Here is a 15,197-nt window from a genome sequence, read left to right on the forward strand (position 1 = left end):
CAAACGAGTAGGGGCGCCTGGGTGGTTCAGTCGGTTAAACGTCTGCCTTTGGTTCAGGTCATGATCTCAGGGCCCTGGGATCGAGCCCCACATCGGGCTCCCTGCTCGGCGGGAAGCCTGCTTCTCCCTCACACTCTGCCCCTCCCTGCTCCTTGTGCTTGCTGTCTCTCAAGCAAATAAATATTTTTTTAAAAGAATACAGTAGGGCACCTGGGTGGCTCAGTTGGTTAAGCGTCTGCCTTCGGCTCAGGTCATGATCCCAGGGTCCTGGGATCGAGTCCCACATCGGGCTCCCTGCTCAGCGGGAGGCCTGCTTCTCCCTCTCACACTCCCCCTGCTTGTGCTCTCTCTTCCTCTCTCTCTCTCTTGCACTCTCTTCCTCAAATAAATAAATAAAATCTTTAAAAAAAATCAAGACTCCAAAAGAAGGCTAGCAAAAAAGCAAAACAGGTAGGTAGGAAAAATAATACAGAATAGGTACATAAAATTCCAAGTATCTCATAGATATAATATACATAAATGGAGTACATGTTCCACGTTAAGTGATCAAGACTGACAAATAAATTTTTTTTTTTTTAAGATTTTTATTTATTTATTTGAGACAGAGAGAATGAGAGACAGAGAGCATGAGAGGGAGGAGGGTGAGAGGGAGAAGCAGACTCCCCGCCAAGCAGGGAGCCCGATGCGGGACTCGATCCCGGGACTCCAGGATCATGACCTGAGCCGAAGGCAGTCGCTCAATCAACTGAGCCACCCAGGCGCCCGACAAATAAAATTTTAACAATAAACTATTTACAGGTGATATAAACCAGAGAAAAGGCCTGAGAGAGATAACCAGGAAAATTCTAACCAAAAGAAAGCTGGGATAACTATATTAGTATCAATAAAAACAGACTTAATCCTTGTAACACTTAAAAAGAGCCCCTTCATAATTACGAGAGCTTAAAATTACAACATGTTATATATCAATTCTAAATGTGTATCCCTGACTCAACATTCAAAGGAAATACAACTAGAATTATAAGGAAAATCCATAATCAGAGCAGATTATAATATGCCTCTCAAAAATGGATAGAACACACTCAGACTCCTCCATCAATGCCCTCCCAAATCAGAAGCACAGAGGAGATTTAAACAACCTCATAAATTTGACCCAAAAGGAGCCATACAGGTACATCTGTATAGAATACCAGAATATATATTCCCCCCATCCCCCACAGCACCTACAGATATTAAAAAATACGTTGATCCTAGGGTGAAGATGAATCTAGCCTGAGAGAGCTGCAGCTGCCCCAGAGCTAATGCATAAGATGAGTGAGAACCACTTTGCTCTCATCAGTCACTGAGATTTGGGGGTTACTCTGATAATCCAATGAAAGCTAATATAGCAAGGTTATTAATTTTTCTTTGGAATTAACCACCTCTGCCAATGAGCGTAATATTCGAATCACACTTAGGAATTAAAACAAAAATCCACAATGGTTACTGCTCTCTTTCCATTTTACCAGCTGAAAATATTGTGTGAACTAACTGGGGACTTGTCCTGATGTACTCCCACTTTTCTGTGGATAGTCTTAATGTTTTAATATTCTGAAAACTGAGACAATGCAAGGGAATTAAAACCTAGCTTTTAAAAACAAATGACTGGGGTGGGGGGATGGGTTAGCCTGGTGATGGGTATTAAAAGAGGGCACGTACCGAATGGAGCATTGGGTGTTATACGCAAACAATGAATCATGGAACACTAGAGCAAAAACTATTAATGTAATGTATGGTGATTAACATAACATAATAAAATAAAAAAATAAAAACAGATGATTACAGCAAATTTACACATAAAAGTTATTATTCATAAAAAGTTTTTCCACTATAAATCTCAGTAAATAATACTATCATGCAAGAAATTAGGCTATTGATTGTAGGTTAAAAAAAATCATCTCATTATTTAAAAATATAAATGGCACATACATTCATTATTTTAAAAAACTGATAGGTCGGGGAGCCTGGGTGGCTCAGTCGGTTAAGCATCTGCCTTTGGCTCAGGTCATGATCTTGGGGTCCTAGGATTGAGGCCCAAGTTGGGCTCCCTGTGCAGCGGGGAGGCTGCTTCTCCCTCTCCCTCTGCCCTACTGCCAACCCCAGCTCTGCTTGCTCGCTCACTCTCGTACTCCCTCTCAAATAAACAAAATCTTTTAAAAAAATAAAAATAAATAAAAATCTGACAGGTCACGGGTACTCTTATACGATCACCTTAATGGGGAAAAGTGTTTTTGAACTGCCTAGCTGAAGTTAAGACCTCAAGCTCAGGAAGGGCGATCCTAAATCCACACTCTGGCTCTGCCACATACTTGATAAACAACATTTTCTTCATCTCCGTGAACCTTACTTTAATCATATATATATAAAGTGTGGACAAATATGATTAAATGTAATGCATGCAAGCAGCTTAATATAGAGATGGAATATAAAACAATACTTAAGTGTCGGTTAATAGCATTGTTTCAAAGGTAATGACTTAGTACATCATAAAGTTTTAAAAATGGGGGACAGAAGTGAAAGCAGTCCCTCATCCAGCATTTCTATGTGTCAAAAACACTTGGATGTAACCTTTTAAATGCTTGACCTTGAATTTCCACTAAAGACTTACCAAGTCACAGAACTCAAACACCAGAAGATAGGGAATTGCTTCTACACATTGTCCAACACACTGAAGAATATTTGGATGCTGAAGAATACTAAAAAATAAAAGTCATAGTGTTGTTCATCAAGGAGCATGCTAATAGAACTGTTCAAACAGTAAATTAAATTTTAACACTCATAATGATTGAAATACGATAAATAGCAAAGTCATTTTAAACACCTGATTTTCATTAGACTACAGACTATGTTTACAGAACACATATTAAGGTTTACTTACTAGTAAGGTTCTCCATTTTTCAAAAAAGTATCTTGTTCCTTTGGGCTTGCACTTGCTTTTAACTCCTTCACTATTACTCTTGCTACACTAGTGCCCGTGTAAATCTCTCCAAGGAGGACCTAAAACCAAAGAACAGTTTTTTACTTCACTTCCATCAAAATGGTAAAGAAGTATGTCTCATTATCAGGAAGCAGAGTATGGGGAAATAAATTAAGCAACAATCAGGACTTCTACTATGAAAATACCACCTCAGAAAAAGCTTGAAAAATGAAACCATTTTCCTTCAGTATTAAACTGTTCACTGGATACTGAAGCTTTCATATATGTATCTGTATTTCTTTTTTATTTATTATAAAATTGTACCATACTTTCCCGGATATTACCAGTGACATCACAGAAGAGTAATTTTTAAGTTCAGTTCAAACATAACTCAAATGTTTCTCAAAACACTTCAATTGGGTTTTGTTCTTTTGTCTCCTTCACATATGAGAAAGTAAACTGACACCCAGGCAATGTACAAATATACTATCGTTGCCTCGTAACTTTAAAAATCTGTGGCATTCCAATTATTCTAGACCTTTATCTTGTACTAAAACTTCAGTCAAAACACAAGGAAAAAATACGCCACTGAAATGAACAGAATACAAAATGAATGAAAATAATGGGGCGCCTGGATGGCTCAGCTAGTTGGACAACTGACTCTTGATTTCGGCCCAGGTCACGACCTCAGAGTGGTGGGGTCCAGCCCTGCGTAGGGCTCTGCACTCAGCACGGAGTCTGCTTGGGATTCCCTCCCTCTCCCTCTGCGCCTCCCCCGGCTCGTGCTCTCTCTCGCTCTCTCTCTCTCTCGAATAGATGAACCTTTTAAAAAAATGAATGAAAGTAAGAGCACACCACAAGTGAAACATCAAATATAAATACTGGACAATACAAAGGCATTCCAAAACATAGTATTTAAGATGAAAATAATGAAGTAAAATTTTTTATTTAAATCAAGAATGATCTAAACTAAAAGCCTTCTTTTTAAAATAGTTTTTTATTTTTTATTTATTTATTTATCTATTTTAGATTTTATTTATTTGACAGAGAGAGACACAGTGAAAGAGGGAACACAAGCAGGGGGAGAGGGAGAGGGAGAAGCAGGCTTCCCACAGAGCAGGGAGCCCGATGCGGGGCTCGATTCCAGGACCCTGGGATCATGACCTGAGCCGAAGGCAGACGCTTAACGACTGAGCCACCCAGGCACCCCTAAAATAGTTTTTAGTATTTCTATCAAGTAGATTAATTTTAATGCCCTGGAAATAGAGAGTAAGACCTTGAACAGAATATAATGTGTTTATTAAGAACATAAAGACAGAACAATAAACAGAACAAGGAATTCTGATAATTAACCAAGTCATATACTCTGGTTTCAAATAACCAGCCTGTACATCTATCATAAGCCTAACACTCATAAAATAGCAATTCCAAAAAAGGTTAAAATAATCTCGCTATCTCTCTCTCTCTCTGCCATCATTCTTGATCTTCAATGTCTGCAAGGATAATTCATCATTCAACACCTTGACCTCTCAGGTTTTTACCTGATTTCCAATAATCTTTTCTCTGCCTCCATCTTGGCAAAATCTCCTGTGGGTCCAGACCTAGTTAATAACTGGATTATGTCCCAAACTTCAAATTTTGATTTCCTCCTCTACCTGTCCTTTAATTTCCAGCTCACTCACTTAAACAGTCTAATCCATCCAATTTGCCCTCCAGATCCATTCATGATACCAACGGTTCCACCATCCCGTCCCTACTGCAAGGCCCCTCTCCCCTCCCTGGAAGCTAAGACCCCACCATCCTGTGCTATCACCACCCCCCCCCTTACCCCTCTCACAGTGCCCTGTGGGCCTAGCCAAACCCCAGCACTGCTTAAATTCAATTACCTGCCTATGGTAACACCAAAAGTAGACAAAACACACAACCACGATGACTGGTCTCATTTCAAATTTGAGGGTCCTCAGCATTCCCATCCTTCCACTGCGTTTCCTAGTTGACAGGGTTCCCAGAGGACTCTCTCACACCTTCTTCTCCTAGTCAAACTCCCAATGCATCTTTTTACTCCTCCCTTTCAACTGGCCTCCTATTCACTGACTAAAATAACGAGAAGTGAACTTCCTCATTTTAACACCAAATCTACCTGCACCTGTATCCACACACTGTTTTTATTCCCTTTTCAAGAGAACTCCTATGGTAAGCCCCCTTTCCTCTCTCCTGTATTATCAGTTTCTCCACTCTAATATAAAAGAGGCTAAAATAGCTGCACATCCTATAAAAAGCAAAGCAAAGCAAAGCAAAGCAAAGCAAAGCAAAGCAAAACAAAACAAAAAACCACCTTCCCTTGGCCCTTGGATGGTCCCAAACAGCTCGTACTCCATTTCTCTGCTCCCTTTCACAGTAAGACTCCTCAACAGGGTTGTCTAAATGTGCTGTCTCCACTTTCTCCCTTGTGCCCACTGCATGTGAGCACTTGACCCCTCTACAACCTTTTTTTTTTTTTTTTAAGATTTTATTTATTTGAGAGAGAGAGACACAGCGAGAGAGGGAACACAAGCAGGGGGAGTGGGAGAGGGAGAAGCAGGCTTCCCGCAGAGCAGGGAGCCCGATGCGGGGCTCGATCCCAGGACCCTGGGATCATGACCTAAGCCGAAGGCAGAGGCTTAACGACTGAGCCACCCAGGCGCCCCCCCTCTACAACCTCTTATGACAATCCCATGGCCCTTATGTGCTGGGCCCTACCTCTCCCAGTCCTCATCTTAGTTTGCCAGCAGCATTTACTACTATTCATCTTCTTGGCACTCCTTCTTCACTGACTCTCAGAACTCCCCACTCTTCTGCACCTGTTCCTACTCACTGGCTGATCACCTCAGCTTCTGTCACTGACCTGCACTGACCTCTCCTCGTTGCAGACCCTTAGGACTCGGTCCTTGTGCCTCCCCCTCTTCTTGACGTTCACAATCTTGATGATTCCATCTAGGCTCATACCTCTGAATACCAGCTACAGACAGAGCTCTCCCAAATGTGTATCTTTGGCCTGGAACCTCTCCCTTGAGCTCTAGATATATATTTCCAACTGCCTACTCGGTATCTCCATCTGGATGCCTAAGAGCCATCCCATCTAACCTAACCAGAAGCAAACTCCTGACTTCCTCCTCCATGCCTGCTTCTCCTTAATCTTTCCCATTTCACTTGCCAGCAGCTCTATTCTTCCCACCAATCAGGCCATAAGAAGCCATCCTTGACCCCCCTCCTCCAGACTCCATTTCTGATCGATCCCCAGTCCTGCATGCTCTTATTTGAAAATCCACGTTGGCTCGCACTTCTCACCGCTCCATGCTATCATCCAGGTCCAAGCCTGCCTGCATCTCTCCCTGTGTGACTACAGCAGCCTTCTGACCCATTTTCCCACTTTCCCCTTGGTCTTCCACAATGTTAACTGACCACGTGATCCTTTTACCAGTAAGCCAGATGACAGCACTCCTCTCTCAGATGCTGGAGTACTTTCCCAGCTCACTCTGAGTAAAAGTCTCTAAATGCATATACTCTATCTCTTATCACCTGGCTCCCCCACACATCTCTGAGCCCATCTCCCACTCCTGATTGTTTGCTGTCTGATCACCTGCCACCACACCCCGCCAACACCCCGCCACAGCTAGAGGTTTCAGCTTCGTCAGGGCAAGGATTCTCTTTTGTTTGTTGCCACATTCTTAGGACTCCACACAGGCCGGGACTTCATCTACCTTCCTCCACACTGGACCCTCAGCGCCAAAAACAATGTGTGATACACAACAGGTTTTGCTAAATGGCTTAGAAGATTTGGTCACTAATAAAGGTTGGATGATGTCAAAGACAGAGCACTGACAAACAACTTTGAATGGAAAGACAAGCTGCATAAGATGGCTGATCACTGAGCAAATACCTCTTCTTGCCTTGACCACCCTGCTTATGATGCAATCGCCACTCAGGAACCTTTTACACAGAACAACTGCTAGTTACACCATGGAAATAGCTATGATAATAAGATTATTCCTTCTGAACACCCCTTGGTAAAAAGATCAACAAACCACTGTTTCTATTTGCCCCTTGACAGGCTATGAGAAATAGAGAACAGTTCTTTGCCATGGTTTCCATTATAATAATACTATGTATCTACAATTCTAAAGTGGTTTAAGTATTGTGAGGAAGAGGGGGGAGAAAGAGAGAAGAATTAAAAAACAAATAACTTACCTTGAGGAGGATAAAAAGCTCAGTCTCTCTTCCCTTCTTACTGTTCTATGCCAACAATTAGAAAAGTATCTGATATATAAATAAAAGACCTTCTTGGAAAAATGCATACACCTAAAAACACTGAAGCTCACTATCCTGTGTGATTTCAGGGTGTAAAGAGTAGACTTAACTGGTACCATAGCAACTAAAGAGAATGTGGAATGTCCTACAACTCTTAATTAGCTTTAAATTCTAAACATTATAACTAAGAGGGGAAAAAAAAGTAGATGTGAACATTTTACCTTTCCAAACCAGCCATTTCCAATTTCCTGTATGTAGTTTAGACTGTGGCGGGCAACTTGAGACTTCAAACCGTCTGTAGGAAAAAGAACATAAAAAATAAATATGGGCACTTAACTGAAATAAAATAAATATTAAATATATAATCTAAAGAATAAACACAAACATAAATTTAAAGCTTGTGCTAATAAAGGTAGAAATCAACTCATATATATACACCATCACTTTCAAACTCATATTGCCAAAATGGTTTCAAGTTTTAAAACTGACAATATTTTTTTGAATGGGTTTCCTACCTGATTCTTTAATACTTTACACTGTGTTTTCTCATCTAAACCCTCTCTTATAACCACTAATCACCATTTCAATGGCTTTTACTTAGTCCTTAGTTTCACGGTGCAGGTGAAAAGCTTGTCAAACTCTGTCGGTGTCAACCTTATCAGAACTCTGGAAGACAAAGATTTCCAGCAACCCAATCAAACCAGGAGAAAGGCCACTGAAACAGGGTAGAATTTCTTTGTGTCTTTGAATTTATCATAGCCCCAGCCCCCCAGCCCCTGGTGCAGCAGCGATCTTCATGATGACACATGTCCCAGTGTGGGTCCTGGTTCCAGACAGAGCGCAGAAGACCTCATTATTCCCAAAGAACTGTGTTTCCTTTTACTGGAAGTTTCCCTGAGGGACTACCACAAGTGGCTTCCCTTGGTTTCACCAAACTGAGAACTCTATCAGGACAGAGTGCTCCTCAAAAACATGTTCCTCAAGAACAGTGAAAGCCAAATGAATGAGACACTTCCACTGGGGCAAAATAGAACAGTAGAGGCAAAGAGTAGACATGCTAGAAGCTTTAGCAGAAAAGCGGGGGAGTGAGATGTGGGAGGTGAACAGGGGCTCTGAAAAGCTATTGCAATATATGGAGGAACCTTGAGAGCCACCTGCACGCTCAGAGAAGGACACACACTCACAGAAGACTTGAGAAGAACACAACTTTCACACCTCTAGCTAGGCTTCATGCCCAGCACAAGCAGGAGGTGAGGACTAAGGCAGAGCTGTAAGTAGCCTGGGTGAAGAGCTCCCAACACAGAGCTAATCTGCAAAGACCCACAGAATACTTTTTTTGTTTGTTTTTGTTTTCTTTCTTCTTCTAAGTACATTGTATTATTCAAAATGTCCAATTTTCAACAAAAAAGTACAAAACATGCAAAGAAACAAGAAAGCATGGTCCACTCATAGGTACAAAGGAAATGTAAAAGAAAGTGTCCCTGAGAAAACATAGACAGTGGCCTTAACCAGACAAGACTTTAAATCAACTGTCTTAAACACGCTCAAAGAGCAAAAGGAAATCATGGACAAAGAATTGAAGGACACCAGGAGAATGATGTACCGATAAGTGGAGAAGATCAATAAAGAGGTTCAAATTAGTAAAAGGAGCCAAATGCCAATTTGGAGCCAAAAAGTACAATAACTGAAACAAAAAAATTTACTAGAGGGTTTCAACCAAAGATGGGAGCAGACAGAAGCAGCCGTGAACTTGAGGAGAGTTCAAATACAATTATCCAGGCTGAGCAGAAGAAAAAAAGAATGGAAAAAAAAAAAAAAAATCAATGAGCAAAGGCTCCAAAGGGACCAACATACACATGAGAGCCCCAGAAAAAGAGGGGAAAAGAGGGCAGAAAGAATATTTGAAGATATAATGGTAAAAAACGTCCCAATTTGGAAAAAGGTATGAATCTACACATCCAAGACGTTCAACAAATTCCAAGTAAGATAAACTCAAACACGCACTCAGACACATCATAATCAGACTGTCAAAAACCAAAGATGGAGAATCTTGAAAGCATCAAAAGGGAGCCACTCCTGCATATAAGGGATCTTTGATAAGATTAACAACTGATTTCTCACCAGAAACCATGGAGACCAAAAGGCAGTGGGATAGCACAAGTGACATGCTGAAGGAAAAGAACCATCAACCAAGAGTTCTATACCCGACAAAACTGTCTTCCAAAAAATGAAGGAGAAAGTAAGACATCTCCAGAAAAACACAGGTTTAGGCAGATTGCTGCCACTATACTACTGCCCTACAAGAACTGTTAAAGGGAGTCCTGCAGGCTAAAGTAAAAGGACACTAAACAGTAACTGGAGGCCATATGAACAAATAAAGATCACTGGTAAAACTACATAGGTAAATATAAAAGCCAGCATCATTGTATTTTTGGTGTGTAGCTCCTCTTTTAATTTCCTACACGATTTAAAAGACAAACACATGAAAAATTATAAATCTGTGTTAACGGGCACAAAAGATAGGAAGATGTAATGTGTTAACATAAAAGGACTCGACTGAATTGCAGAGTATTTATATGGTACTGAAGCTAAAAGTTGGTATCGACTGAAACACAATTGTTATAAATTGAAGATAATTATGATCCCTAAGAAAATATTTTAAAAAATATAAACAAAAGGGAATCAAAATGGTACACACACAAATCTTAATGGCCTATTTTGCAGAAATGGAAAAACTGATCCTAAAATTCATATGGGGGGAGGCGCCTAGGTGGCTCAGTCAGTTGGGCGTCTGCCTTCGGCTCAGGTCATGGTCCTGGGGTCCTGGGATTAAGCCCCACGCCGTGGGGCTTCTCTCTCTCCCTTGCTTGTTGCTTCCCTGCTTATGCTCTCTCCCTAATAAATAAAATCTTAAAAATAAATAAATAAAATAAAAATAATAGAATTTCAAGGGACTCTGAATAGCCAAAATATTCTTGAAAAACAAAGTTGGAAGATTCATAAACTTCTAAATCCCAAAACTCTCTACAAAGCTATAATAGTCAAACACTGTGATACTGGCAATAAGGCTAGATATAGATCATTGGGATTGAGAGTCCCGAAATAAACACAAACAAATATGGTCAACTGATTTTCAACAAGGTGCCAAGACAATTCAATGGGGGAAGAACAGTCTCTTCACAAATTGTTGCTGGGGCAACTAGCTATCCACCTGTAAAACAATGAACCTGGAACCTTACTTCACACCATATACAAATACTAATGGGTCAAAGACCCAAATTTCAAAACTAAAACTATAAAAATCGTAGAAGACAACACTGGGGCAAATCTTCATGACCTTGAGTTTGACAAAAGTTTCTTAAGTATGACACTAAAAGCACAAGCAACAAAAGAAAAAAATAAATTGGACTTCATCAAAATTTAAAATTTTTGTGTAGCAAAGGACACTACCAAAAGAGTGAAAAGACAAACTACAGAATAGGAGAAAAACTTGCAAATCACATCATTATTGTGAAACTATTAAATAATTAAGACAATGTGGTACTGGAACAAGGAATTGACAAATTACTGAAATAGAATAGAAGGCCTACAACAGACACATACACAAATGGTGTTTTTTGTTTTTTGTTTTTTTACTTGAGAGAGAGGGGCAGAGTGAGAAGCAGACTAGACTCCCCGCTGAGCAGGGAGCCCGACGTGGGGCTCAATCCTGGGACTCTGGGATCATGACCTGAGCCAAAGGCAGACGTTTAACTGACTGAGCCGCCCCGGTGCCCCTACCTAGGGAACTAAAAAGCGAGAGGAACAGAAGGACCAATCAGCAAAGAAAGCTGAGAAAAACACAGTAATCTACCAAAAAGATTCATGGATTCTTTAACACCATACTCAAAAATTAACTCAGGATGGGTTATGGATTTAAATTAATTTAAATGTTAAAGCAAAACCTTAAAACACTGTAGGAAAAAAAAGTAGTTAAGTATCATTTTGACCACAGAATAGGAAAAGATTTCTTAAGACATAAAAAGCTCTAACTCTTGGGCGCCTGGGTGGCTCAGTTGGTTGAGCGACTGCCTTCGGCTCAGGTCATGATCCTGGAGTCCCGGGATCGAGTCCCACATCGGGCTCCCTGCTCAGCAGGGAGTCTGCTTCTCCCTCTGACCCTCCCCCCTCTCATGTGCTCTCTCTCTCATTCTCTCTCTCAAATAAAATAAATAAAATCTTTAAAAAAAAAAAAAAAAAAGCTCTAACTCTTAAAAAAAAATAATAATTTTAAAAATTAAAAAAAAAAGGGACACCTGTGTGGCTCAGATAGTTAAGCGTCTGCCTTCGGTTCAGGTCATGATCTCAGTGTCCTGGGATCGAGCCCCAGGGAACCTGCTTCTCCCTCTCCCTCTGCCTGCCGCTCCCCCTGCTTGTGCACACTCTCTCTCTCTCTCTCTCTCTGACAAATAAATAAAAGCTTTAAAAAAATTAAAAATTAAAAAAAGAGAGACTGCATTTCTAGCTTAAGGGCTGTTAAATTTGGCTATATTAAAATCAGGAAACATCAAAAAATTCTTTTTTCATGTATATTTGACTAATTTTTTTTTAGTGTACATTTTGATTTCTTCTTCATTTTCTGTTTCCATATTTACTAGTTATTTTCTTAGTGGTTACCATGGAGATTACAGTTATCACCCTAAATTTATAATAATCTAATTTGAACTGATACCAACTTAGCTTCAACAGTAGTAACATATACCATTTGACGCGCAAATAGCAGGAACATAAATTAGCACAACTACCTGTGGAGGGTAAGCTGGCAACATCCCCCCAAATTATGTACTCTTTGACTGCTTCTGAAAATTTATTCTACAAATATAGCAGCCCAACATCAGTGTGCAAACCAACATAGGTACAAGCTTTATTTTTAATAGCATTAGATTGGAAATAATAGCATAAGATTAGAAACAACCCAAATATCCATCAATAGGTTAAATAAATTGTGCTAAGTCCATACAATTTAAATAGAAACTTGTAAGCAGGAATAAACAAGCTCTCTTTATGCATACGGAAAGATCTCTAAGGTACATCTGTAAGTGAAAAAAGCAAGATGCAGAATAATGTATTTACCATCCCCTATGAGTAAAAAAAGTGTGTTTTGGTGATGGCGGGGGGGGGTAGGGTGTGTGTGTGGGGGCACGTAAATGGGAATATTTACATCAATAAAGTCCGGAAAGATGTATAAGAAACCAAGAAGAGTGGTTACGTACAGACAGACAGTGGGGGTAGGAGCCGAGGTCAGATTCAAAGATTAGAGGCTTTTCACTCTATATACCTTTCTATGTTTTGGTTTTTCAACTGTATGACCATATTACCTATTCATAAAATAAAATACATTTTAAAAAGAAAAAAAGGAAAAAACATGTAGAGTTTCTTCTAGATTTGCTCCTGAATAGATGGTATACTTTTTTCACTTAATATATCACAAATACCTTTCTTCCTTTTACAGGACTACGTAATACTCCATTGTATGGACTTACCATAATTTAACAAGTTACATACTGACAGACATTTAACCTGATGCTGCCATAAATTCCTTTGTAGATATTTATTTGCATACTGATCTAAATAAACTACTGAGAGCAGAACTGCAGGATCAAGGGTAAATACATCTTACATTTGGATACATACTGTCAGACTACCCTCAGGGAAGAATGTCTCTATCAATCTACAGTCCCGTTAGCAGGGAGTGTCCAAGGGCCTGTTTCCCACACACACCCCTCAACCCATCACCACCTAGCATCCTTTCTTCTCATCTTTGTTTAGCTGTTATCATCTTACTTTATGTTTGTATTTTTTTTTTTTTAAGATTTTATTTATTTATTTGACAGAGAGAGATACAGCGAGAGAGGGAACTCAAGCAGGGGGAGTGGGAGTGGGAGAAGCAGGCTTCCCGCGGAGCAGGGAGCCCGATGTGGGACTCGATCCCAGGACCCTGAGATCATGACCTGAGCCAAAGGCAGACGCTTAACAACTGAGCTACCCAGGCGCCCCTGTTATTTAATTAATAGCGGAATTCCTATTTTTTATTGGCCATTTGAATTTCTCCTTTCACATCCTTGACTTTCTTATTGAAGTCTTCTTCTTCTTCTTATACATTCACTTGTAATCTTAGTATATATTAATATATAACAGGGTTGGTTTTTTTTTTTTCAGACATTCTTTGTAGTTTACAAATATCTTTGGTACTTGGTCAAATTTGTTTATGGTGTCTTTTTCCATACAGAATATTTAATTTTTTGAAACCTATTTGCCAATATTTTCCTTTATGTTTCTGCATTTGGTGTCAAGTTGGGAAAGCCCTCTTCCATCCCAAGATCATAAAAATATTCTGTAACTATTCTATGCAGAGAAATTGGAAAGAATTTCTTCCTATTAAGAAGGAATTTAGAATAGAGGGCTCGAGAAACACAGAAAGGTGTATGAATGTAATGAGGATGGCTGTCCAGGTCACTACCATTTTGGCTGTGCCCATGACTGTGCCCTGGTCCATCCCCACTATGTCTTGGACAGAAGTCATCAGGCTCTTCTCTGTCGTGCCTTCCTGCCCACAGTGAGGGGTCAACATTGTCAGACTCGGGGGAAGCCAACCAGAATGGCTTGCCAAGGGTTTTCTTTCTGGCCTGAGAAGCTCCTTTCCTCTGGTAGTAAAGCTGCAAGGATCTGAACCTGGAGTTGGCAGCAGCTATACTCCGAGCCGAGGAAAGAAGCTGGCGTGCGGGATTTAAGCCAACACGCGAAGAGGAGAGAAACGAAGAGTGAACGAAAAGCACGATGGTGTCCAAGTTCCCAGCTCCAGTTGCCTCTAAGGTCTGCCTAACCCCTACTCTTCCCATCGCCTGGTTCCAGCGTCAAAAAAAGTCCCCTTTCTGTACATGCTGATCTGAGTTAGGATTCTATTACTTGAAATGAATTCATGAGTGTTAAGACTCCAAGATGGTAAAAGCCCTCTAGGGAAGTCTCTCAGGGTCTCCCTTAAGTATAAAGGAAAGTCTGTGATCAAGAAAGCAAAGAGAAGGGACACCTGCGTGGCTCAGTCGTTTAAGCAGCTGCCTTCGGCTCGGGTCATGATCCCAGGATCCTGGGATCAAGTCCTGCATCGGGCTCCTTGCTCAGCGGGGAGCCTGCTTCTCCCTCTGCCTCCCTCTCTCCCTGCTTGTGCTGTCTCTGTCTCTCTCTGAGAAATAAATAAATAAAATCTTTAAAAATAAAAAGGAAGGAAGAAAGAAAGCGAAGAGAAGAAAAAATATTTCCATTTAGAGAGACGTATACCTAGGTTATCTAAGTGATCCCAAGGGTATATTAGATTCCCGTTAAATTTCACTATTTTGGTTGAAGGAAGGGTATTGTTATTTACTAAAATTTTAAAGGTAAATACTGGGGCGCCTGGGTGGCTCAGTTGGTTAAGCGACTGCCTTCGGCTCAGGTCATGATCCTGGAGTCCCTGGATCGAGTCCCGCATCGGGCTCCCTGCTCGGCAGGGGGTCTGCTTCTCCCTCTGACCCTCTTCCCTCTCAGGCTCTCTGTCTCTCATTCTCTCTCTCTCAAATAAATAAATAAAATCTTTAAAAAAAAAAAAAAGTAAATACTATATGTTAGTTTTTTAATGCTGCAAAACCTACAAATATTAAATATACCCAACTGTACAGATATTTTATAGGAAATATACCAGCTGTGTCACATTTTATCTTACGTTTTCTCTCGGTCATGCATGCCTACAGCAGTGCAATCAACTGCTGGGTTTATGCTGCCCTAAACCTACACCACTGTGTGCAGAACCACGAGGGACAGGAATGGCACGCAGATAGAACAGCCTTCTCTCACATAGAACAGATAGTCTCAGCAATCCCTGATTCTCCAGCTGCTAGTCATATTCTATTTTATAACAATAAATCGATCAACATCTAATCAA

The 15,197-nt window shown here is 40.4% G+C and overlaps 1 protein-coding gene across 1 annotated transcript in view; it reads right to left on the bottom strand.

Moving 5' to 3' along the window:
* The window catches only part of LMTK2 (lemur tyrosine kinase 2), an 81,204-nt gene that overhangs the window by 38,580 nt on the left and 27,427 nt on the right, over positions 1-15,197 (bottom strand). Inside the window, exons 4-6 of the mRNA XM_044915730.1 lie at positions 7,465-7,538; positions 2,918-3,036; positions 2,648-2,735 (exon numbers count right to left, since the gene is read on the bottom strand). Coding sequence (XP_044771665.1) covers positions 2,648-2,735; positions 2,918-3,036; positions 7,465-7,538 — 281 coding nt within the window. The remainder of the gene's footprint in view (positions 1-2,647; positions 2,736-2,917; positions 3,037-7,464; positions 7,539-15,197) is intronic.

Source organism: Neomonachus schauinslandi, chromosome 5, assembly GCF_002201575.2.
Source record: "Neomonachus schauinslandi chromosome 5, ASM220157v2, whole genome shotgun sequence".
In the NCBI taxonomy this organism is placed as follows: domain Eukaryota; kingdom Metazoa; phylum Chordata; class Mammalia; order Carnivora; family Phocidae; genus Neomonachus; species Neomonachus schauinslandi.